This window comes from Bos indicus x Bos taurus, chromosome 21, assembly GCF_003369695.1.
Source record: "Bos indicus x Bos taurus breed Angus x Brahman F1 hybrid chromosome 21, Bos_hybrid_MaternalHap_v2.0, whole genome shotgun sequence".
In the NCBI taxonomy this organism is placed as follows: Eukaryota; Metazoa; Chordata; class Mammalia; order Artiodactyla; family Bovidae; genus Bos; species Bos indicus x Bos taurus.
Genome location: NC_040096.1, coordinates 43401829 through 43426402, shown reverse-complemented (window position 1 = coordinate 43426402; position 24574 = coordinate 43401829). Strand labels below are relative to the sequence as shown.

The 24574-nt window shown below is 38.9% G+C and overlaps 1 protein-coding gene across 9 annotated transcripts in view; it reads right to left on the bottom strand.

Moving 5' to 3' along the window:
- Positions 1–24574, bottom strand: part of NPAS3 (neuronal PAS domain protein 3) — a 957467-nt gene that overhangs the window by 803676 nt on the left and 129217 nt on the right. For 6 of the 9 annotated variants that reach the window (XM_027521413.1, XM_027521415.1, XM_027521414.1 and 3 more), the window contains exon 2: positions 24381–24470. The exons of the other annotated variants lie outside the window; for them this stretch is intronic. In XM_027521413.1, the coding sequence (XP_027377214.1) occupies positions 24381–24470 (90 nt within the window). The remainder of the gene's footprint in view (positions 1–24380; positions 24471–24574) is intronic. 9 annotated transcript variants of the gene reach the window in all.

Genomic DNA, 24574 nt, shown 5'->3' with positions numbered 1-24574 from the left:
CTCCTCTAGGGGATCATTCCAACCCAGGGATCAAACCTGCATCTCCTGCATTGGTGGGCAGATTCTTTACCACTGAGCCACCTGAGAAGCCCTTACAACTAGGTTACCTGAAGCCTATTTTTCAAAGAGAAAAATCCTGGTAAGACTCTAAGCACTTTGCTATCTCTTTCTTAATCCTTATCTGATTTCTATTGTTTTTGGAAATCTGCAGTTCCCAGGGTTTTATTTTTTTGGTAGAACATGCTAGTGGTACAGTTAACCAAATGATTCTCAACTGATTAATTACTCCAATGATTACCATAGATAGCAATGCAGGAAAATCTCCAGAGGAGGGATTCTCTCAATATTTTGGGAGCCAATTCAAACGCAGTCTCCAAACTCTGAATAAACGGAGGAACCAGTGCTTCTCTCATTTTATTTCTAAGCCCAGAGCGAAATCAGAGCTGTGTGCATATTACAGAGGAAAAAGTGCTCAATTAACCCTATGCTTGGGATTGGGAAGCAAATGCACATCTAATATTTCCCTGATTAGTCACAGTTCCATCATCCAAGGAACAGAACTACCTCTAGTTCCAATGAAGATTCTGGCAGTGAAAATAAATGATACATTTCATATTAACTGATGCCTAAAGGGGCAAAAAACCTACTGCAATGTTTTGAGCAAAGCAACACTGACTCACTTTAAAACACTATTTAAGGTACTAGAAACTGTAATTAAATCAGGTCTTGAAAGCGCTAAGCAGAAGAAAAGTGTTAATTAGTAAATTAGTAAAAATACCATTTTCAGAGTGGAAAGTTTCTTTTACAGTTTTAAACATTTACGAAAAACAATTTCTTGGTAAGGTGCAATTTGGAATATTTATGGAAGCTTGATTTATGCTCTGTTTAAAAAAAAAAAAATCACAGCCTCTTTCACCCAGTGAGCTCAAGGCTCTGAAGAATACATCTTCCCCTCAAAGAAGAACAATGTAAAATAGAATGTAAGGTATAACAGAGAAAATTTAAATCCTGGGCACAGGAAGGAGCCTAGTATCTCTCTCTCTCATCTCTGGACACAGAATGGGCATCAGCAGGACAGTTGCTTATGGGGACACAAACATTTCCAAATGGAGACACAAGGGTCCAAACAGAGCTTGCTCTAGTCTCCTTCAGAACTTCATTCAATTGTGACCTTCACAGTGAGGTTGTTTTTTTTTGTTTTTTGTGTTTTTTTTTTTCTGGCCACCTCATTTACCAAGACAGACCTCACTCCCATCTCTGGGATTCCTTAGCCCACCCCTTCCCTGCTTATGTCATCTCTGCAGCACTTACCCTGTCTTACATATTCGACAATTGATTCATTTGCTTCTTGTCTGCTATCCCCAAGTGAATTTAAATACAAGGGCCCACCCTTTGGCCTCTTTCATCCACTGTCGCTTCCGCAGAGCCTGGCACCTAGGAGGTGCTCAATAGTTACTACATGAAAGGACAGCATCAAGCCTCCTTATACCAGACATCCAAAATCCCGGACATCTTTCTGCTTATGCCATGTATTTAGAAATGCTTTTGTAGAATAAAAATATCACACACCAAAGATAGTTCTTGTAAAGTTATAGGCATTTGAAAAATATCTTTCATATATATGCAGTTGAAAATACTTTTTTTGTAAGTAATACATTGCTTGGGATTAATCAGATAAAGATGAAAGTCAAGAATTTTGCCAACAGTGTTTCTTACTAACATTACTCAGTTATGCCTTTCAGCTCAGCATATTGTATATGAAGGATATCTTGTTAAAACAACTGTTGAAGCCAAGTCGTGTCGTATCAGCCACACTCTGTACCCTATGGGAACTCAAATGTTCCCAACTCTATGTTAATATAATCTTGCTGCTCTGCTGAGCTAAAGCAAAAATCAGTTTGTCAGTGCCATGTAAGGCTTCATAAAAGTAGCACATTATCTGTATGTCTTCCAGAAATGAAGGAAAGCTGAGATGAAGATTATGCTGAATCAATTTATGAAGGTAAACATTGTTAACAAAAACCATAAAATAACCTAGAAAAGGATTCCAACCTCCATTTATCAACTAACAACAAGTTTATACTCCTCCTGATGTAATTGGTAACCTGCTATCTATAGAAAAACAAAATTACCCCACTCAAGACTTAGCAGCAGCAGCAGCAAGGGTTCTCAGCGGCTGTTCGGCACAAGGTTCTCCATTTTCTGAGACAGGATCCTTTGCAATACTCTGTGCTTGGGAATTCTACAACTCTCTACAAAGGTCTACAATTCTCCTGTACTTTCTTGGGACATGAAGTCTTATTTTTGCTTATCAACCTCTCTTCATTATAAACTGATGACAAAAGACAAAGATCCGACTTGTTTTTAGGTTTCCAGGGAGTGCTGAGGGAGAGGTAGCAATAGAAACACAAGACCAGCATTTTTTTTTTCTCTTAATTAATGCTATTTCAGGTCTAGTGAGAACTAATTATGGAAAACATAAAAATCCATTTTATATTACCAAAAACTGCATGTTTCTTTCATTGGCTGATGATCATAAAGGCCAACTCTGATTATTATAGAAACAAAAAGACCCATAGAGATGTGAAAGGTTTGAAAACTAAGCTTAATCTTTAAATAATTTAATCTAATTTCACCAATTAATAAAACACAAAGCTAAATCTTGGAATGTCAGAAGTTAAGCACAGTACAGATTCTTATGGACTCTGTAAAGATAGTTTATAAAAGAGTTACCAAATGATAATCTTATTGTTAACATTCAATAAAACACGGCCTCCCTAAACAATATTTTACAGAAGTTAATTTACAGGTGTAAGTACTCTCCTTTTGCCAGCTCGGTGGCCAATATTTAGCATAAAGGATGCAGTTTTCCAAGTGTTTCTTTGACTAATAGAAGCTATGATGAAATCTGCTCCAGCAGCCTGCAGAGACTGGCAGGTGGACCTGAGACCATGGCAAGCTCAGCTAAGGGAATCAAACATTCATTGTACAGTGGTGTTATAAGCTAAGGTAAGAAGAGAGGAAAAATAGCAAATGCAGGACAGACCTTGCAAAGGAAGGTCATGAAGAATTTTAATTATACAATAATATCTACTAGGTTAAAAAGAAAATTAATCTCCAAACAGAAGAATAAAAATATTTTTCAATGATGCAAGCTTAGCTACTTAACATATTGCTAATAAAACAGTAAGATTCCCTTTCCAGATACTATGTTCTTTAAACTTGATGAAAATACAGAAGGGCAATATGAAGATCCTGGCAGTCAGATAATTTTCAGAAATCAAACAGCATTTTTAGCAATAAGTGCACAAAATCTTGAAAGTCAGGGTTTCTACAAGACCCAGTGTACAAAAAAAAAATATCAGAATTCCTACAAAAGGGGGGTTAGTGATCCTTGCCCTTCAATAATTAACATATCCTTATTATTTAAAAAGATGAAAACCTTCACTTTATACAATGGACAAGGGAGAGCAGTCTATTGAGTGAAAAAATAAAATTCAACACTTCAATTACAAAGTCTAAGGAAATTATGCTTAAAATGAGATTTTTCTTTCTCCATCATTCATCTAGATGGAGGTAGGAATCAACCTAAGAAGGGTGTGAATCTTGAAGTTCATAGTCAACAGATTAGAAAAATGTTATGGAAAACCTCCTGTCAATATGGTGGCTGTCAAAAAATGAATACTAATCACACAAGCTGGTTCTGTCATTAGCAGACATATCCATATCTTCGTTCTCATTCAGTGATCTATCTTTTTAAAAAGGGATGTGTCATCTCTGCACCATCACCTGCAACATGCCATGTGCTATGTTTGACTGGCACCTCGATTCACAGGCAACATTTACTAACAAACAGAGCTGAAGGTCACTATTTGCTGAGCACCAGTCTACGTTATCGGAGAAGGCAATGGCACCCCACTCCAGTACTCTTGCCTGGAAAATCCCATGGACTGAGGAGCCTGGTAGGCTGCAGTCCATGGGGATGCTAGGAGTCGGACATGACCGAGCAACTTCCCTTTCACTTTTCACTTTCACACATTGGAGAAGGAAATGGCAACCCACTCCAGTGTTCTTGCCTGGAGAATCCCAGGGACGGGGAAGCCTGGTGGGCTGCCATCTTTGGGGTGGCACAGAGTCGGACACGACTAAAGTGACTTAGCAGCAGCAGCAGCAGCAGTTTACGTTATCTATCCCTATCCTATAATGTTAACGTGTATTTGTTTCTTATAAGACATGGGTTAAATTGTGGCCATTTCTTTTAATAAGTCATTCATCTCTGGAACTATTTCTAGCTACCTATTTATGCCCCCAGCCATTCATTATCTGATGAGTTCTTCTTGGTGCTCCATCCATATATGTAATTTTTAAAGTATTTCCTGGTCAAATCCTATTGAAGGACATAGGTAATTATGTAAACCACAGCCAGCATATTGGACCCAGAACAGTGATACTCAAATTCTCTGGTCTGCAAATCACTTTCCTGAGCCAGGAAATCACATGATCCACCACCCTAAACCTATGTTCACCTAGTAGCCCTTAAATAAATCTTGAAATAGTCAGTTTGCCCAAATAAAAAATTTACAGTCTTCTCAGTTCGAGTGTCATAACAGTCTGTCAGCTGGCATCTTTCTCATTCACTTCATGCAAACATGAGGCTAGAAAAATCCCACATACTCCACTATTATTCAGCCCAAACCCTTCAGTTTATTGAAACCATATAAAAGGCCAAATCCAAATTCCTCTCTTCTCCTTCAAGGTCCCATAAATCCTTCTCATTTCTAGCAAACACCAGACAGAAATTCTTATTTCCATCCTCTGTCATATGCAAATGTGACTTGTTCATTCTCATCCAACAAGGGCCAGCTTAAGTCTCATCTTCCTCCAATAGCGTTTCCCAATTCCCCGCAGCCATAAAGGATCTTGTTCTCCTGGACTTGCAGAGAACTGAGAGACTTACACCATTCTTAAGACACTGAACATTGTCTTGTAAGGAAAACACTTGTCATATTCCATACCCTTGCACACATGCTCAGTCACGTCCAAATCTTTGTGATCGCAAGGACTGTAGCCTGTGAGGCCCCTCTATCCATAGGATTTTCCAGGCAAGAATACTGGAGTGGGTTGCCATTTCCTTCTCCAGGGGATCCTCCCAACTCAAGGATCGAACCAGCATTTCCTGCGTCTCCTGCATTGGCAGGCAGGTTCTTTAATGCTGAGCTACCCGGGAAACCCTATTCCATCCTCTTGTCCTGATTTAATTTCTTTCATACTACAAAGAACTATCTTTTAAAAATTATATATGTATCTGCTTATTGTCTGCCCTCTTTGGTCAAGTTTAAACTCTATGCTATAGGATTTTTGATCTCCTGTTTACCACTGAATACCCAGGGTGTAGAACATTGCCTGGTACTTAGTAGGTATTCAGTACATATTTATTGAATCAAATTATTCTGAGTTCCACTCATAGCCTGAAGCTTACTTGAAATTGTGAGAATCTGTAGACATTCCTCAAAGAGATAATAAATTTTTCTTTGACAAATGAACATTTGTCCCTGAATGGAGCCAAATAACTTTCAAAAGTAACATGAAGTGAAGTGAAAGTTGCTCAGTCGTGTCTGATTCTTTGCGACCTCATGGACTATACAGTCCACGGAATTCTCCAGGCAAGAATACTGGAGTGGGTAGCCTTTCCTTCTCCAGGGGATCTTCCCAACCCAGGGATCGAACCCAGGTCTCCCACATTGCAGGCAGATTCTTTACCAGCTGAGCCAAAAGGGAAGCCCAAGAACACCAGAGTGGGTAGCCTATCCCTTCTCCAGGGGATCTTCCCAACCCAGGAATCGAACCAGGGTCTCCTGCATTGCAGGTGGATTCTTTACCAACTTAGCTATCTGGGAAGCCCCAAAACTACCATATCTATTCCCAAGATATTCCATTTCCCTTCAAACATTACCAAATTCACCTACTAACTAAAATGGAATATTAAATAAAGCTAGCAATGATATAAGCATCATGTTAAAAATCCATGTTTAGTTCATTTAGTTGGGGTATAAAACAAAATTTTTTAAGTTATAGAAATTATCAGGAAATTTCTAAATTAAAATGTTTTATATGTTCATTTTTATAATTTTTCTTATAATGAAAATACCAATTATAATATGGATCACAAATAAGTATACACAAAAGAATACAGTGTCCCAAGGTTCCTATTCTATAAAGGCAGAGACTGGGTATTGAATTCACTCCCTGGAATTTCATGAAAACTAAAGGCTTAGGAATACCAGCTCTGCTAGATACCATGCCACGTGGACACATTTCCACATAGTCCTGCCAATTCCAGCCTGACCCACGGCATCCCCCTTGTTCCAGTTCTAAACAAAGACTTAGGTCAAATTATGTTCTAGCTTTGTGGTGTGGGTTAGGACAGGCCCACCCAACACATGTTCACTTGGAACCTAATCCAAATTTAGATTCTGAGACCCCTGGGGGAAGACACATAAGTACAGTAGCCCATACTGCTTTTTAAGTACTCATTATTTTTCTATTGCAAGGAAATTTCATGTTTGTTATGCCAGCTTTGCAGTTTATTGTGTACTTTGCATGCATATTATAGGTTTGTCTAAATTTCATAATACAGTGATTTCTAATGTATTACTTTGTGAGTAATACTTGTCCAATCAAGACTATTTTTTAAATGAAAATTTAAATCCTTTCCTGTTTTGTTTTGGGGAGGAGGTATTCCCAATGAGTGCAGAACATTACAATTTAAGAACAAGAATATTAATATTTTCCACTGTTCATTTAAAAACAAAATTGTATCACGTGTCTAAATAGATACCAAAACATAATAGAATCTCTTCCTCAAAATGTGATGGAAACATGTAGTTTACAATTCTAGTCAGCATAACTACTCTATAGTGTACTTCTTGTTCAACTAATTTTCAGAATAAATTTGTTTTTAATTTTTTGGCTGTTATTATTTTGACTAGGTTGCATGAGATTAACACTTAAGTGACATATAAAATTAAGACTCCATTCTTTAATAAACATTCTTTAATTTTTTTGTGTGTCACTTTTGTGGTTCATAAATGTTTAACAGCAGGTAACAATGGTATTAATCCATATAATAAGGAAGTTTAAAATAATTCATGGGGTCGCAAAGAGTTGGACACGACTGAGCAACTGAACTGAACTGAACTGAAAAATAATTACATTTAAAACATAATAAAATGCCTACTTTTAACTATTGTTCTAGAATAGGATATAGGGTTTTATTGGTTATTTTAATAATTTTAGGGCTTCCCTTGTAGCTCAGTCGGTAAAGAATCTGCCTGCAGTGCAGGAGACCCGGGTTCGATCCCTGGGTTGGGAAGATCCCCTGGAGAGGGAAATGGCAACCCACTCCAGTATCCTTGCCTGGAAAATCTCATGGACACAGGAGCCTGGTGGGCCGCAGTCCATGGAGTCGCAAAGAGTCGGGCACGACTGAGCGACTAACAGTTACTTACTTATTTAATAATTTTAATTACTGCACTTAGTTCTCTGAACCTTTCTATATTTCAACAGAAAAGACCCAACTAAGAGATTGACTCCAAAATTGAACTTTATGAAAACTTTTTGGAAATTGCCTATTTAGCCACTGAATTGGGTCTCTCCTGAAGATGATGAAAAATCTAATCATGAAAAAATCTAATCATGGCTTTTCTGTATCTTTCTATTATAACCAGGTAAATGTTGACCTAAAAATGTTTCTTGAGAGCTGAAAACCATCCTTTTTTATCCAATCCCATTTATGTCTTATTTACCAAGTTCTATGCATATTCTCTCATGGAATCTCAAAAATAATAATGGTGTTATTCCAAATAATGATAAACAATTTACCATGAAGTTCAAAGGTTGGATCTGAATCACTTAACAAACAGCAAAGAGATTATGGAACTACCTCCTGGGTCAAGGTCTCATGAGGGCAATTTGTGCCTGTTAATTGGTATGGACTAAATCTAAGAAAGAGAACAGATGCTGAAATCACTTATTTTCAGCATACACGAGACCAAAAATTCACTTTCAGTCTGCCATAACTATCTAAATTCCACATTAGAAAAAAGACTTCTAAGTTTGGATTAAAAAAAAAAGAGCACCCATATCATTATATACTTCAAAAAGTTATTAAAAGTATGCTTTCATATGTTTATATCAACATAGCACAAGGTCTCTCTTGAGCATTCTCTGAGATTTATCATCTTAAATATCTTACATTCCTATTGTGCTAAATAGTCACCATTTTGTTCATTGGATAGTTTTAATTAGTCCAGCATGGCATGAATGCACGACCAGGTACAGAACAACAAATACAGCCTTAGCTTTCCAACCAGGAGGTAGATGCTCTGAGCCCCCGTGCCACATGCTATGATTATGAGTGATGGAGCTGTTCCACGGCAAGCTACTTTCAAATAATGATCCACAAAGTTAATCAGAAGGGCTTCCCTGTTCAATATTTACCTGTTACTCATTGACAGCCACTGTCTGCATGGCCATCCAGGATGTATACAGTGGGATCACGAATACTGAGCTCAAACAGAACCTGAGTGCCTCGCTGGAGTACCAGGCACAATGAAAGCCAAATTAAGCTGCTCTTCAAAATACCCTGATACTAAAATTGTCTGTGTGAGTTCCATTGCTCCTTCCTGGATTTGGAGGACAAATTAGCTGCTGATATCAAGAGGCATGAAAGGATGAACAACCACATGAGGGGAAAAATAACGGGATATTAGGTATCAAAACATAAACATGGAGGGGAAAATAGTAATTTCCTGTACTTGGGCAAAAAAAAATAATATTCCCTTCTTGATGTGATCTCCTTGCTTTTATGTACCAGGAGAGTCATATCTATCCTGAAAATGATCTTTCTCATTTTAATACACATTCAACATTTTAAGCTAAAAAATAAGAAAACATTCATCTTTTTACATGTTAGGCATTTAAACGCTGTCTGTCAGTCTGTCAATCAAATGCATCCCAGAAAAGAATGCTGACCAGACTCCATATCCACCCCCGAAGAGAAACAGATAACCAGACTGATCATAATACAATTCTTCCATTTTATTTTGTAACCACCAGCTAGAGAGCAAGGCTTAATACAAGACCTTATTATTTACATTATTAACACAGCTTGGCAGGTTTAAATACAGGCACTTAAGGGATGAAAGTCATTCCAAATATGAACCCTCTTTCATTTTCCTGAACATTTACTTAGGTATAGTACACAGTATTTGAGCACTTAGTATGTGCCAGGCATTGTTCTAAGTATTTTACATGTATTAATATACTTATTCCCCATGATAAACCCTAAGAGAGGGACTATTATCATTACTCAGATGGGAAAAATGGGGAACAAAGAGCTTATGTAACTTATTTAAGATCACTCAACAGAAAATAGTGGCACTAGGGTTTGCACACATCCGTCTCCATCAGAGCCTGTGCACTTACCCTCTACACTGAAGTTGCCTCTAATGCCTTTAGCACTACTGAGACTGTAAGACAACCACTGGCCTTTAACAATCTCCTTAAGAAGGCTTGTGGAGTGAAGAATGAATTAATAGCTTTAAGGAACTCACAATTTTATTGAGAAGATATTATCCAAACATACACCCACACAGACTTTTAACTTTTGTATGTCACGCCTCACCACTTTATGAATGAGTTTCTAAAAGGTATATATTAGCATATATATGATCAACTTCCCCCAAATATGTGATACAGAGTAAATGACTAGTACAGATTTATTCTTGGACTGAGTATTGACCCCCCTCTCTTCTGCATCCTCCCCTCAATCCACTGCATCAGAAATCCTGTTGGCTCTCCCTTCAGATTAGATCAGAATCCTAAGACTCCTCACCACCTCCACTTGTACACCATTGGTATGAGTCACCTTGCTGATGGTCGTAGTCTCCCAGCTGGTTCCCTTCTTCCACCCTCATCCCCCACAGCATATGCTCAGCTAGCTGTCAGACTGATTCTAAAAATTAAATGATATCCCATTACTCCTCAATTCAAAAATTTCCCCAAGGCCCCATTTGAAGTAGAGTAAAAGCCAAAATCCTTACGTGGCCTGCCAGGGTCTATGTGTGGGCTCCTATTACCTCACTGACCTGTGTCCTGCTACCATCCTCCCTGCTCATGCAGACCCCAACCTCCTCATGGTCTTTGAACACATCAAGAAACTTTGCACTTCAGAGCCTTTGCTCTCTCTGGAATATCTTCCCCTGCCTATCCAGAGGCTTCCCTGGTAGCTCAGTTGGTAAAGAATCCACCTGCAATGTAGGAGACCCTGGTTCAATTCCTGGGTCGGGAAGATCTGCTGGAGAAGGGATAGGCTACACACTCTAGTATTCTGGCCCGGAGAATTCTATGGACTGTATAGTCCATGGGATTGCAACAGATGCCTAACTCTTTCACATCCTTAGAGGGAAATGTCATACGTTAAAATGGAGCCTCACCTATCTGAAACCATAACAAAAGATCACCCCAGCATTCCTAATTTCTTCTTAACCAATATTTTTCTTCCATAGCACTGACCACCGCCTAACAGACTATGTGATCTACTTGGTTTTCAACATTTATTGCTTATTGCCTGTCTCCAACTGGGAAGGTGAAGATTTTGGTCTTTGTTCACAGATCTACCCCAAACAATAGCTTCTGGTTATAGAATGTGCCCAATCAATGTGCTAAATTAGGAAAGGAAATAAACCACTATGGATAAAGCAAAGGCACAGAGATAGTATATGCGTTGTACCTAACACAAGTGGACATGTTTCACAGATAGGAGCAGAGAGTTTGCGTTGAGAAAGACCTTGGGGGAAAAGCAGAGGCAGTCTAGAGCAAGACTAGGAGGTGGAGGGCAGTTTAAACAATACGTTGTAGACACCATGTGGTAAGAATGAACAGTCAATGATTGTGAGCAAGAAAATATGCTAGAAACATTATTTTAATCTGATAATTATTAATAAGGTGGCCCAGAAATGAAAATCTGTATTGCCTTGCAAGGTATTTTGTGTACGGTAGACTCAAGTATTTAACTTAATAAAACTAATGAAATGGAAGATAAGATGACTAAGGAAGAGACTGCAACAATCTAGGCATGAAATAAGAGCTTAAATTAAGGACATGGAAAAATAGAATTATTTTTAAATCATGCTGCTCCTGCTGCTGCTAAATCGCTTCAGTCGTGTCTGACTCTGTATGACCCCATAGACGGCAGCCCACCAGGCTCCCCCGTCCCTGGGATTCTCCAGGCAAGAACACTGGAGTGGGTTGCCATTTCCTTCTCCAATGCATGAAAGTGAAAAGTGACAGTGAAGTCGCTCAGTCATGTCCAACTCTTCGTGACCCCATGGACTGCAGCCTACCAGGCTCCTCCGTCCATGGGATTTTTCAGGCAAGAGTACTGAAGTGGGGTGCCCCTGCCTTCTCCATTAAATCATGCTACAAGCAGGATATTTCAGACTACAGAGAGGTAGAAGAGAAGATTTCAAGAGAAAGCCTGAACAACTAGAAAATTTAAGATAAAGCAAAAGAAGTGTCAGGTGAAGGGGAACATTCTAAGCAAGGTGTGGCATTCTTTTCTTGGAGAACGGCTACTGTGTCCAGGAGAGAGCTCTAGACTGGAGATCAGGAAAGCCTTTCTTTGTAGGAAGGCCAGGCCATACAGCCACCCTGTAAAATTCTTCAAATTTCTTAAGGGTTCTTTTAGTTTGGTTGGCTGAGGATTTTCTCCATGTAAAATAGAGATAAATCACAGTTTACTGGATTTCTTTGACGATTAATTGGGAATGACCATGTAGAGTTTACAAATTTGTTGGTCTTTATATGCAGAGGTTGTTGATATAAAGTAGATCACAAGTAGAGACATCAAGATTTGGAAATACAAAACGTGAACTTGGAAAGAGGTAGGGCTTGATATGGTGGCTTTTCCCCATTGCTCAGTGGTAAGGAATCTGCCTGCAATGCAGGAGACATTGATCCCTGGGTTGGGAAGATTGCCTGGAGGAGGGCATGGCAACCCACTCCAGTATTCTTGCCTGGAGAACCCCCATGGACAGAGGAACCTGGTGGGCTACAGTCCAGAGGGTCACAAAGAGTCCGACATGACTGAAGCCACTTAGCACACACTCAGGGCTTGATAACAAAAGTTTTGGATTTATCCATTTCTGTGATAACTGCAGTGTAGGAGCAGATGGAATTGCCAAAGGAGAGACCTAATTGACCCCATACTAGAGAGCACACAGCTGGGCATACAGAGGACACTGAGTGTTTAAGTGCCTAAAATGTTCAAATACAAGAACCTGTCCTCCTCTACAGGTAAGGCTTTAGGTTCCTCAGTGTTCCTCCTTATTCTTTTGCAGAAATAGATTTCGGGACCATCCTTCACTAGACGATGAATGATTTTCTGTGGAAAACTGTCATCCTGCTCCAAGAGGCCATATCATTCTGTTCAAAGGGGATAAACTGCTGGGCCAGACTGACTCAGATTATTCTGCTATAAATAAGCTACCAGACTGAACCTTACCATCTGTGTAAACTTGAGCAACTGGCCTACCACCTCTGGGCCTTTATTTTCTTGAGTGCAAAATGAGTACACTACTTACTTATTTCAAAAATGGTTGTTCGGGTCAGTTACCACAATGCCTAAAGACCACAGAACACCACAGTTGGAATCTGTTCCTCCATTTCCTTCTGATATCAGATCGGTTACTGCATCTATGTTACTGCATATGGAAAACCAGCCAACATAGAGGCAAGAATGGTGAAAATGAAACCTAACTTCACTATCAAGAGTTAAAACTTTTGTCCCTAGAAGGATCAATTTAGCCTCATAAGGAAAGACCTCAGCATCCGTGAGTATCCCCTTTGATTGCAGAATAAATGCAGCTGTATTGTCTATGTCACAGAACCTCGATTTTTGAGGACACACTGTACCACAGCAATCATTTGTGTCCTTCAAGTTTCTCCTGAACAAAGCCAATAAAGGTATTTGTGGGGCAAGTGAACCAAATCTGTCACTAAATCCTTATCAAAAAAAAAAAAAATACACTACTTAAAATCTGCTGGCCCATAATTTCAGTTTCGTCTTCCCTTCCCAAAGGCATTTCACAAGTGTGATAAATTAAAAACAAAAATAGCATTCTTTATTCCTACCAGCCTCATATAAATTGTTACTAGCTCTGGGCAAGCAGCATTCAGAGAAGGGGGTAAACAATCTTGCTATTAGATGAGTTTATAGATCATCAAGAACTCAGCAATTCCCCCTACTCTCCACCTTTATCCCCAATGGATGTGTCTCCAAACCTCTGCTCTTTAAAAACATGGTGACATGACCACCACTGCTTTCCCTGATATTAATTCAAGACGTAGGACACCTGATGAATTTCTCCAGGGGCTGAGAATTAGAGCTGCTGCTTATTTGCCCCTTGCAAGCTATCAAGTAGTGAGGCAGTCCCTAGAAAAGCACGCTGCCTCCCTGGAAGTGAGCAAAGACGGGCCTGCTATTACAGATATTCCTCACTTTTCTGAAATTTCCTTTATATCACTTTGCTTTTATGAAAGACTACATTTGTACCTGTTTTAATAACTGAAAGAAATCAGAAGAGGACTTTCACATTTAGGGGAAAAGGCAAAAGCAAAAATAGCCGTCAGTGTTTATTTTGCAGTGAGCCGTTACAGGCAGCACACGGTGTGAGCAGCGAGAGGCACCACCAGCCTCCTTCCCCAGGAACTACGCTCAGCATCTCGGCATCAAGCCCTCGTAGCTCTGAACTGTGTGTGTGAGCATCTGTCTTCATCTCCATTCATTTTGTGTATCTGTTAACAAAATGGGTCCTAAGGTAACTGCTGCTTTGCTTTACATCATTTTGTCTTACAAAAGCTCTCATAGGAATGCTCTGCTTTCTGATGGCTGGGGAATCCTGCCCTGCAAATGTAGTTCTTCACCAGGAGATCCAGCTGGTGTCTAAAGGCTTGGGAGACTGTGCCCAGCAGAGTCAGGCCAACTCAATTTCACTCCTAAAACAGTTTCATTAGTGTAGTTGCAGAACAGAAGCAAAGCAAAGAATCAAAAAGATTGTGCACCTCTACTGGCTGCAAGGCCAAGGCATGCGACTGGCTGTGCTTCACTCTGAGCACCCCTGACAGACAGTACTCAAAGAAATGAGGCTCTTCTGGGAGCTTATGTTGGTTGAAATGCAAGTTATGAGAACTGCTAGAGAAAGAAACAGATCTTTCATCATCGGTTTCTTAGGAGTCAAAGCAAAGAGTGATATATTAATATATCATTATATATTAATATAAAATCTTCTATATAAATACTACTGTATTTATTGCAGTCTTTACAGCTGAACTGAAGGTAGGGAAGGGAAATTAGGTTTTAAATAAGATACAATGATAGTCTATTTAAATTGCATAAATATCAAGCACTCAGTTTCAAAGAATCCTGATTGATACATGAATCACAAAGGTCTCAGGTTTGCCAACGGAAAATCACTCAAGAATACTTTTCTTACACTCTGGTCATTGAAAATTGTCCCAGAAACCAGACTTCTCTCTGCTTTGAGAACTAGAAGAAAACATCTCAATGCTGAACACAGTAAGTAGAATTCTCTTTTTAAGCAACGTAAGGAATGATGCAGCAGACGTGGCATGTGAGAAAATGAGTTTGTAAAGCAGCCAAAAGGCTCTATCTAATCACATAACGGTTACTTCTTAACTTCTCACACATGTACATGTTCTGACCTAAAAAGCTGTATGTTTCGAGTCCACCATACCCCCTCACAATTAGCTTCATTCTACAACTTTCTACCTTTCTATGTGGACTCTGTAGATTAAATTATTGGCAGGATAGAGAAGGATTTTTCTGCCAAAAATTTTATCACTAGTGCTTGCTGGAGTTCTTGTTTTTTCCTAACAAAAGAATTTAAATTCCCCACATAAGAAAGTAATAAAAGTTCAAAAAGGAAACACAAACCGCAACAGAAAAGAGTATATATATATATATCTATATATATATATATATAGTGTAAGAAAGCAAAATTTCTGCAGAGAGTAGCTTCTATATGGAAATTGACTATAGTTTCCAACTTCCCTTAAATAAGTTGCTTGCGTACAAGTTAGAACACTTGGCCCCAGGTATTTCCTAGCTAGGGCAACCTGTGGATGGATTCACAAGGAAAACCTATATTCATGGACATACATCTATCGAAGATGACATGCATATATACACAAATACATACAAGGATAACCACCAAATTGTTAATAGTGGCTGTCCATGGGTGGTGCAAGTACAAATGATTTTTTTTCTTTAGGTTTATATGTATTTTCTGTAAGTTCTGCAATGAAATGTGTTACATCTCTATTCAAAAAGAGCCTTTCCAAGAGAAAACAATAACTAGTCTAGGAATTGCCTCCCCCGAGTCCACCAACCCAGAGCCATGGGCTTAAAGAAATATAATTTCAAGAATATTCCCCCCAACACAAGTTGATGGCCTTCCACAGTATACTCAATAAGGTCCAAAGTAACACAAATCCAAGGTCATCACTGAACAGAGGACAGGGAATTCCCTGAGTGACTAGACAAACACATGGAAATAAAATTTCTGAGTAACACTGAAACCACAATCTCTTCTCTCTGTTGCTGGAAAGACTATTAAAGGAGCATGCTAACTACATACCTTCTCATTTAAGTGGATTTAAAAAATCTTGTTGCATTTTTCTGCTGTAGGCTTATGCATACTTTCAACACAGATCATAATACTAAGTGACATTTCCACAATATTTTAATGTCTTTTTCATTGGCAATTAAAGAAAATATAAATTTTCCTAAGCATATGAAATTTTCTGGTGTAGGAAATTAAACAGTGATCCTGAATATCCACTAAAGTTCCCAAGCACTCCTTATAATGGAATACTGTATTCTGAACGCTATGAAAGTGAAAATCCTTGCATTTATTTATGTAACACACAGTAATAAACAACAAATTTAACATACAAGTCAATGTGTATGTTAAAGTTATGTATATGCTAAAGGATATGTTCCTTTAGGACCTTTCAATTCCTTAACATTTCCACAGTCATAATTGTTTATCTGGCTGGAGGTTGAATGACTATTTCCATTTTGCAAACAAGAGCTCTAGGTGGTAAATAGTCGTACCCTAAGTTAGATGAGTAACAGTACAGCTCATTTAGTGAGTTTTTACTATATGCCAAAAACTACAGTAAGTGTTTTTGTAGCTTAGACCTTACCCTCTGAAGTCAGACAGACTGAGGTCTAATGCAGGGGTCAGCAACCCACTCCAGTATTCTTGTCTAGGAAATCCCATGGACAGAGGAGCATGGTGGGCTATAGTTCACAGGATGGCAAGAGTCAGACACAACTTAGGGACTAAACCACCACCACCAAACTTTTTCTGTAAAGAGCCACAAAAAGGAAACATTTGAGGTTTTGTATCCCATATGGTCTCCATAACCACTATTCAACTGTGCCATTATAGCACAAAAACAGCTATAGATAATGCTTAAGTGGTTAGATATAGCAGTGTTCTAATAAAACTTTATTTATAAAAACAGGCAGCAGGAAAGGGGAACAGGTGTGGCCAGTGAGCCATAGTTTAGTGATGCTGATCCAATCCCACTATATCCTACCTTCTTAAGCCTGAGTGAGCTATTCTATAAGCCGCTGTTAACTGTAAAATAGTGGTAATAATCACACACAGTGCCTGTGTTTATTGTAAAAACTTAAAAATGTATGTTAAGCTATTAGCCCACTGCCAGAAATCAGCATCTGGTAAAACATTATAACTATCTTCATCATCACATTGATCCTCAAAACCAACTGTGAAATAAATATTTTTGCCTCCATTTTAGAGATAAGACAACAGAAGCTTAAAAAGTAACTTAGCCACTGTCCTACATCTAACAGACAACCACAGGGCTAGATCAAACTCAGATACATTTCCTCCAGTAATGATTAAATATTATTGCATGAACTAGTGGACCTAATTAGACCAAGGCATAATTCTTCTATTCTACGGCATAAACTAAGTCCAAAAATTCACTAAAGACACATTTACAGACTCAACACACAGCACAAGCTGTTCTTAAGGTGAAGAGAATTTGTTAAATCCACAGTTTATGTATAAGCATAAGTTTGCTCTATTATTTTTTAAATCTGTGCACAAGGACATTAGTCTCTGTCCCTCTCTGAAACCACGCGTTAGCGATTTTGAACACTGTACTTGAACAGCATGCCTACAAAAGGCTCATTGTCGCTCTTTTCCTCTAACTTGACCTTTACTTTCTGTTCTCAAGTTTCTAGAGTTCTCATACATACTGCAGGTGTGTCAGTAACCAATTATTTTTTAAAAATCCAGGCAGTCACTTCTCTCATAATGAAAATATACACTCTGGTGAAGCCAATTAATATTCTTTCATTTTAAATCACGCCTCCTGTGCCTGTCCATTTTTACTCTCTGGCATTCCTTTATCTTGAATTACAAGTGGCCTGTGAGGAGAAAGGCAAATACGGAGTACCTCAAGCCAAGAAAAGCAGTCAATTCGTGGACTGGTCCTGAACTGGATTGCACATTGGGAGAGTCCTCCAAGATGTTTATAAATAGAAAATAAGTTCAAACTAACAAACACAGGATGACTGCACATTCTTCCTGCAAAGCACACTAAGTCACTTTCTAAACAGAGGAGGTGCTGAGGCTGTGGGCCACTCCCATGGCAGGTTTCCTGCCCCGGGTCTAAGTTGCTTCCAGAGCTACTCGCTCTAACAGACAGTCTGTTCTACCCTTGCCCTTCCTGAAAACCTGCCCAGGACCCCACAGGGGAAGCAGTCTACCTGATGCCTTTGCCACCCCTCCTTCTCCAACTTCAACTGTCCTTCTTCCCCAGCCCTCCACTCCTCACAAGTGCTATTTGTGATTTGCTACACCGGGGTCTCAAAGAGTCCGACACAACTTTAGCAACTAAACACCAACACCATAAATACCCATCTTTGGGCCCAAATCACTACTTCAAGCACCTCTCCCCCAAATCAGCTATCTCCTCCACCATCAAGACTCCAGAGCCCATCTTGATTATTAAAAATAATTCAAGACAGTAACGACGATCCTAGATGCAAGGCACAAAAGAGACACAAATGTAAAGAACAGACTATTGGACTCTGTGGGAGGAGGCAAGGGTGGGATGATTTGAAAGAATAACACTGAAACATGTATGTTACCATATGTAAAATAGACTACCAGTGCAAGTTTGATGCATGAAGCGGGGGGGACTCAAAGCCAGTGCTCTGGGACAACACAGAGGGATGGGGTGGGGAGGGAGGCGGGAGGGGGCTTTGGGATGGGGGAGGTGTATGTGCACCTGTGGCTGATCCATGTCAATGTGTGCCTGGGGCCACCACAGTGTTGGAAAGTGACTGTCCTCCAATTAAAATAAATTAAAAAAAAAAAAAAAACTCTTTCTTGGTGCCACTCCCGTTGTTTACATTCACCTCACTAGAAGCACCTCTCACAGGGGACCCCAATTACTTATTCACCTCAGTCTTCCACACTTTTGGAGGGCAGAGCTTTTCTTAGACACTTTTGACTAAGTCAGTTTGTGTAAAACAGCACCTGACTTGTGGGTGGCAATCAAAATACACTTTGTTAAATGAATAAATTAGTTCCTTCTAAGCTAGTTTGGTATTAGCCCTGAATAATATATGTTCATGCCATCCACATTACCAAGATATGCCACTTCAAGTCATTTGCAGGCAAAATCATTGGTGTGATGCTAAAATTAACTGGGAGAAACCACCAGAAACCATGCTGAGGTCTGAAAGGCATGATGTGGAAATTAGAATTCATTTGGCTATTGAAGCTGTTCTTGCTACAAAGTTCAATGTCTCTTTAACATGCAGATTCTATTAGAGCTCTTTATGAAGTTTACTGTATATTTCTCTTTTCTCAATTCTTTCGTATTTACTGATCCAAACACCACTGGCATGTATTATTCTTATGTGTGTGAGGTGGGGGAGGGGGTGCCAGTTTAATAGCAATCTATCAGTCAGGTGAAATAACCAGTAAAAGAACTTGCTGCTGCCACTGGAACCTCCTTGACCTTTCCCTCCCCTTCAGCACTGGTGACCATCTCTCCCCCAGCAGACTGCCTGACAAGGCACCTGTCTTGTTCTCCTTAATTGAGAGGACACGTGCAAGTGGTTTGGCACTGTCTGGCACAATACAGTTGATGAAGACTGGTGAATTTCTTCTGTCTTCATTCATTCTCCTAACTCTTATTCCTGGATCCTGTTAATTCCTTCCCTCTTCTGAATCTGAAATCTTCCCATTCCAAACCCCTACTTCTTGGCCAAAGCCAGCCTTGAGTCCTCAGTAGGAGAACACCCTCTTTCTGAATTTGTTCTTTTCAAGAAAGAGAAAAAAATCACCCCCTACTCTTCCAGGCCCATATTAATTTCTCCAATCCCTGACAGGGGTGTCTGAAATTATTCTGTTGGATAAGACCATTTTTAGCTTGAGTTCTTTGCTCAGAGTTGCTTGTTAAAATTCGAATGGCCCTGAGAAGAGTAACAGTATCAGTTAACAACACCTGATCTGCAGTAAGAGGGACAGACAAAAATGCATGCCCCATCTCTTTGGGGAAAGTCCAAAGCATGAAACACTACCCAGGTATCCAGGTGGAGTGAATTTCACAGAGCAGAAAGATGGGCTTGAGATGGAGAAGGTAGGAAACAAAACCCCCACAAATTTGCCAGTGTTCCCTTATCCTTAGATGACACCTGTCTGTGTGTTAGTCGCTAAGTTGTGACCCCACAGACTGTAGCCTGCCAGGCTGCTCTGTCCATGGAATTCTTCAGGCAGAAATAAGGGAATGGTTGCCATTCCCTTCTCCAGGGGATCTTCCTGACCCAGGGATTGAACCCTGGTCTCTGGCATTGCAGGCAGACTCTTTACCCTCTGAGCCACCAGGGAAGATACCTATCTAGTAAATTACAAATACCTTCTCAATCTTGGCTGCACTATGAGACTAGGAACCCTGACTTAAATTCCTTTGATTAAAATAGTACAGCAATGCCTATCAAAATGGTATACAGCAAAGGCTCAATAAATGGCAGTAACTTAAGTTCCAGCCTTCCCAGACTCATTCCTAAAGCTGTGTTCAGCAACAGTCATTTAAGGATGCCTAGTCTTCCTCAAATCCTCTATGGTAGTGTCTAACTAGGTAGACAGATCATCACAAACTTTAAGGTCCTAAAGGTCTTTGTCAGCTGACGCTTTTCTACCTAGTTACCTTTCCTGACAACCACACAAACACAGGTGATTTGATGAATTTATTGCCACAATTCTATCTCATGTCCATGAAAGTTTCTTTTCCCCTGACTCAAATATTTTCTTGTCTTTCTTTAAAAATAAATTTTAAAGTCATCATAGTTATTATGGAGAGGGATGTATTTTTTTTTCCGACTCTCCATTGTACTTTTATGATTGAAAGTAGAAAACAAAAACTGTTTTAATTAGAAGCAACTGTGTCAACTCCCAATCATGTCTACCACTTTATAAATGGACTCTAAAATCCAGAATACAATTGTAAATGATATAAAGAGCTGAAAACGGGGAGACAGATCTGGGACCTAAAAGCTCATAGTACTTAGCAAAATGACAGTTTAACACAAAGCAATGAAATTTGTAAAGTATTTACAATGTGGTTAGTGTTTACGAAAACACTGTATTCCTACCCTTCGCCAAAATATTTAACATCACCAATTACTATCTTAAGTCTTAAACTGTCCATGTCATAATCATTTAAGAAGCTAGAATAACAATTATTTTGAAATCATAAATTATGGACATTTTGAAATAATTACTCACAGGTTTCATATTTCTATGTACTTTAAACTTTCAATATTATTAAAATAATTATTTATCTTAATATTAATAATTCCCACTAACATCTAAGTGCAACATACAAAATGTTTTAAAATGTAAAATAATTAACAATAATTATGAAGCCATAGAATTACAGTTGGAAAGAATATCACTCCTCTTAAGTGATACATGATGGTAAGTATTTAACAATTAGATGAGTATAGGAAAGCATCTGATATGCAGCATTTCCCAAGGTTTTATAGCACAAATAATTTCCCCAATTTCATGTTACCAACATGAAGTCAGGGGTCACAGAGTTGGAACGATAAGCCTACAGTCGGCTCTTGTGAGCCCATCCAAGCTGGCTCTGGCACATCCTAAATATGCAAAACCAGACAGTGGAGCCTTTCATTCCTGAACGGTTTTCACAGACTGACCACTGCTTTATAACCCACTGTACCTTGAACACTTACTGACTTAACACCCATACATTATCGTGCTTACATGTTTACTGACCAACTACTATACTGATTCTGGATATATAAAACACAGTGGTGAACACATTGTACCTCACAACGCACCCTGTGTGCTGTGCTTAGTCGCTCGGTCATGTCTGACTCTTTGCAACCTCATGGACTGCAGCTCGCCAGGCTCCTCTGTCCATGGGGTTCTCCAGGCAAGAATACTGGAGTGGGTTGCCATGCCCTCCTCCAGGGCATAATGCACCCTATGTACATATATATGAGTTTAGGTACACATACACATGTACACATATATGTGAGTTTAAGTACACACACACACACACACAAACCAACCCAGAAGCTTCACAAGATAAAACACTCTTCCTATATGCAATGCACAAAATTTTCTATTCTCTTCTATTTCCTTTTTAAATATCTGACCTTGATCCATTAAATTGGATTCATAATGCCACTATTTCAGTAGAACCCCCCAAATTGAGAAAAAGTGTTCTACTGGACGCTAAGCTCACTGAAGATAGGATTAAATGTCTCTTGTCTGTGTCTAGCCATGTGACTAGTAGTAATTTCTGAGGCCCAAGAAGGTTTAGTGACTGCCCAAAGGTGAATCTGAATCTGCCAACTTTGTTAAAATATCCCTCAAGGCAAGTGACCATTCATTACACAGAATCAGTATATTCACGGCTCAACATAGAAAGCTAGAGGGTCTTTTAAGACAGACACTCCTTCACCAGAAATTGATGGAAATGTTTTTTTATAATTGTACTAAAGCCTAGGCCTGTCTGCCTAGGATGACTAAGCAAATCTGAGTGGGCAGATTTTCCCTTTTACTGATAATATTCACCCCTAAAAAGTGTTGACAAGACACCTATCTTTTTCACAAAACATTTCCAATTCTCTAGGAAGGGAACCTATATAAATGCTGATAAAATTAAATATATTATATAGAATATACATACTCCCATATATAATATACATTAACATCAGCTTTCCAATAACCAGAAGCCAAAGGTTTAATTGGAGAAAATACTCACTCAGGAAAATAAAGTCAGGATCCATGGCCTTTTCTCTTCAGTGTGCTCATGCACCAATTCCTTTTTATAGGTGCTATTAAATGTACACTATAGTTTCAAGACAATCCAGATAAGTATCTTCACTAAAATACACAGCACCATTAATCATCTCAGTGACAATGCTCCAATTTAACATCTTGGGGATTTCCTCCCCTTCTTCATCATTTATTTGCCAATATTTCCTTGTTATGAATATCCCCCTAGTGACTTTCCCTGGCAGTCACAGCTGTGCTGCCTACTGTGTCTACCTTGACTACAAATAACACCAATTCTTAAAAGAGCAAGCCCTTCAGATGACACCTCCGGTTCGAAGAGAAGCCTGGCTACAGACTGAATTCCCGGAGACCCCATCCACACTCTCGCGAGTTTGAACTGATAAACCTCAGCTTCTAAGCAGATAGGAATGTTAGACACGTGATGCTGGCCTAATTACAAATGAACAACAGTTGGCTGAATGGTCAACAATCAACTGCTGCTTTATATGGTCCTTAAAGGACCCCCTTCTTCTACAGCAAAAGGCTTTCTCCGAAGCAGCCACGGATCACAACAGAGCCACAAAATCACTTAACAAATTACAGAAACCCAACTACCAACAGCCTCAGTAATTATGACTCACAGATAATCAGAATTTTCCAAAAAAAATACCATCAGAAACAATTCTACATTATAATTACACTAATTCTGATGAAGATAATAACACTATTTAGGCAAAAGAATATCAAGAAATAAAGCCAGAGAAAAGTTGCAAAGATACAAGAAAGAGTCCCAGTGCCATCCAGTATCTACTTCTTGTCCACTTCAGAGAGCAGCCTCCACAGGCTCCAGGATTTCTTGATCTTTTATAAAATGGAAACCATGAAAAAAAAAAAAAAAAAACACTCCACAACCAACTGAAGAAGGAAATAAAAGCAGAACTCACCAGCTTGTATTCAGATAGGAGGTTTAAGGAAAAAGTGTACTTTTTTCAGTAATAAAACTCTACTGCAAAAGAAGAGTCTGAAGACAGAAACACACCAAAGTAGATTTGCAAAGTATATCCAGAAAGGCTAATGCCTTCAGTGAAATTGTGTTTACCTTACTTTACATTTTCTATAGGGAGATTTGATTAATTAAAAGTTAATGTTGCTTCTATCAATATTCCATAACTTTTCTGGAAAGCTCTTTTTTTTTTTTTTTTTTCAGTTTTGGGAAGACACCAATTTAGACTATTGTGTTAGACAAACAAAACCACAAAAGGCTTACCAGTCAAGCTAAGATACATTAAAATGCCTTTCCTCCCCAGAGCAGAGTGTTTACTTCAGCAATAGTAACAACCCCTCGTTACCAACCATGCAGATTCTGTTAAGTAATGGACAAAGCAAACGGCAGCAAAGGCAGAGGACTCAACTTCAATTTAACTGTCCTGTAAGGTACATAGTAATTAGCTGCAAAGCTCTGAAATCTTAGCTAGCATGTTAAGTCTGCTACATGACAGTATAATTTGACTTCTTAAAGGATTATGCAAATTACAACTCATCATTCCATTACAGGATTGAAAAAAAGTGACAGCTAATTTATACATAACACACCTTTCAAATCCCTAAGATGCGTAGCACCTGTGCAATGTATTTTGCCGAGATTTTCTTGCATATAAGTACTTGTTTATTGCAATATAAAGAAGCTTACCTAAGAGCTTTAATATAGTCATTTAAAAAAAGAACTTTTAGACCACAATTTCAGAAGAATAAACATTTTTTTCTGTCTTGATTTCAGAGGCAAAAATTTTTTGTTGTTTTTGTTTGGTTTGGTTTGTTTTTCCCCACTAAATTAGAGAACTATAAGGTTTCAATACAAGGATATTTTTGAATAGCTGGCAACCACAAGCACTGATGCACGAGCCAGAAGGAAGACTCACAAAGATTTCAACATACTTCTGGTAGGTAGATTCACAGTAGATTCCGTCATATCTGTAGATTTTCCTACATTCTGATTGGTTGGGCAGAGGATGCTGGGCAGTTATTCTGTAGAGGCATCAAAAACAGATAGACATGACTAGAGGTTCTCTACAGTCAACCGGAATGCAGGATAACAAGTATGTTGAAATTTAATATTAGTTTGCTTTTTA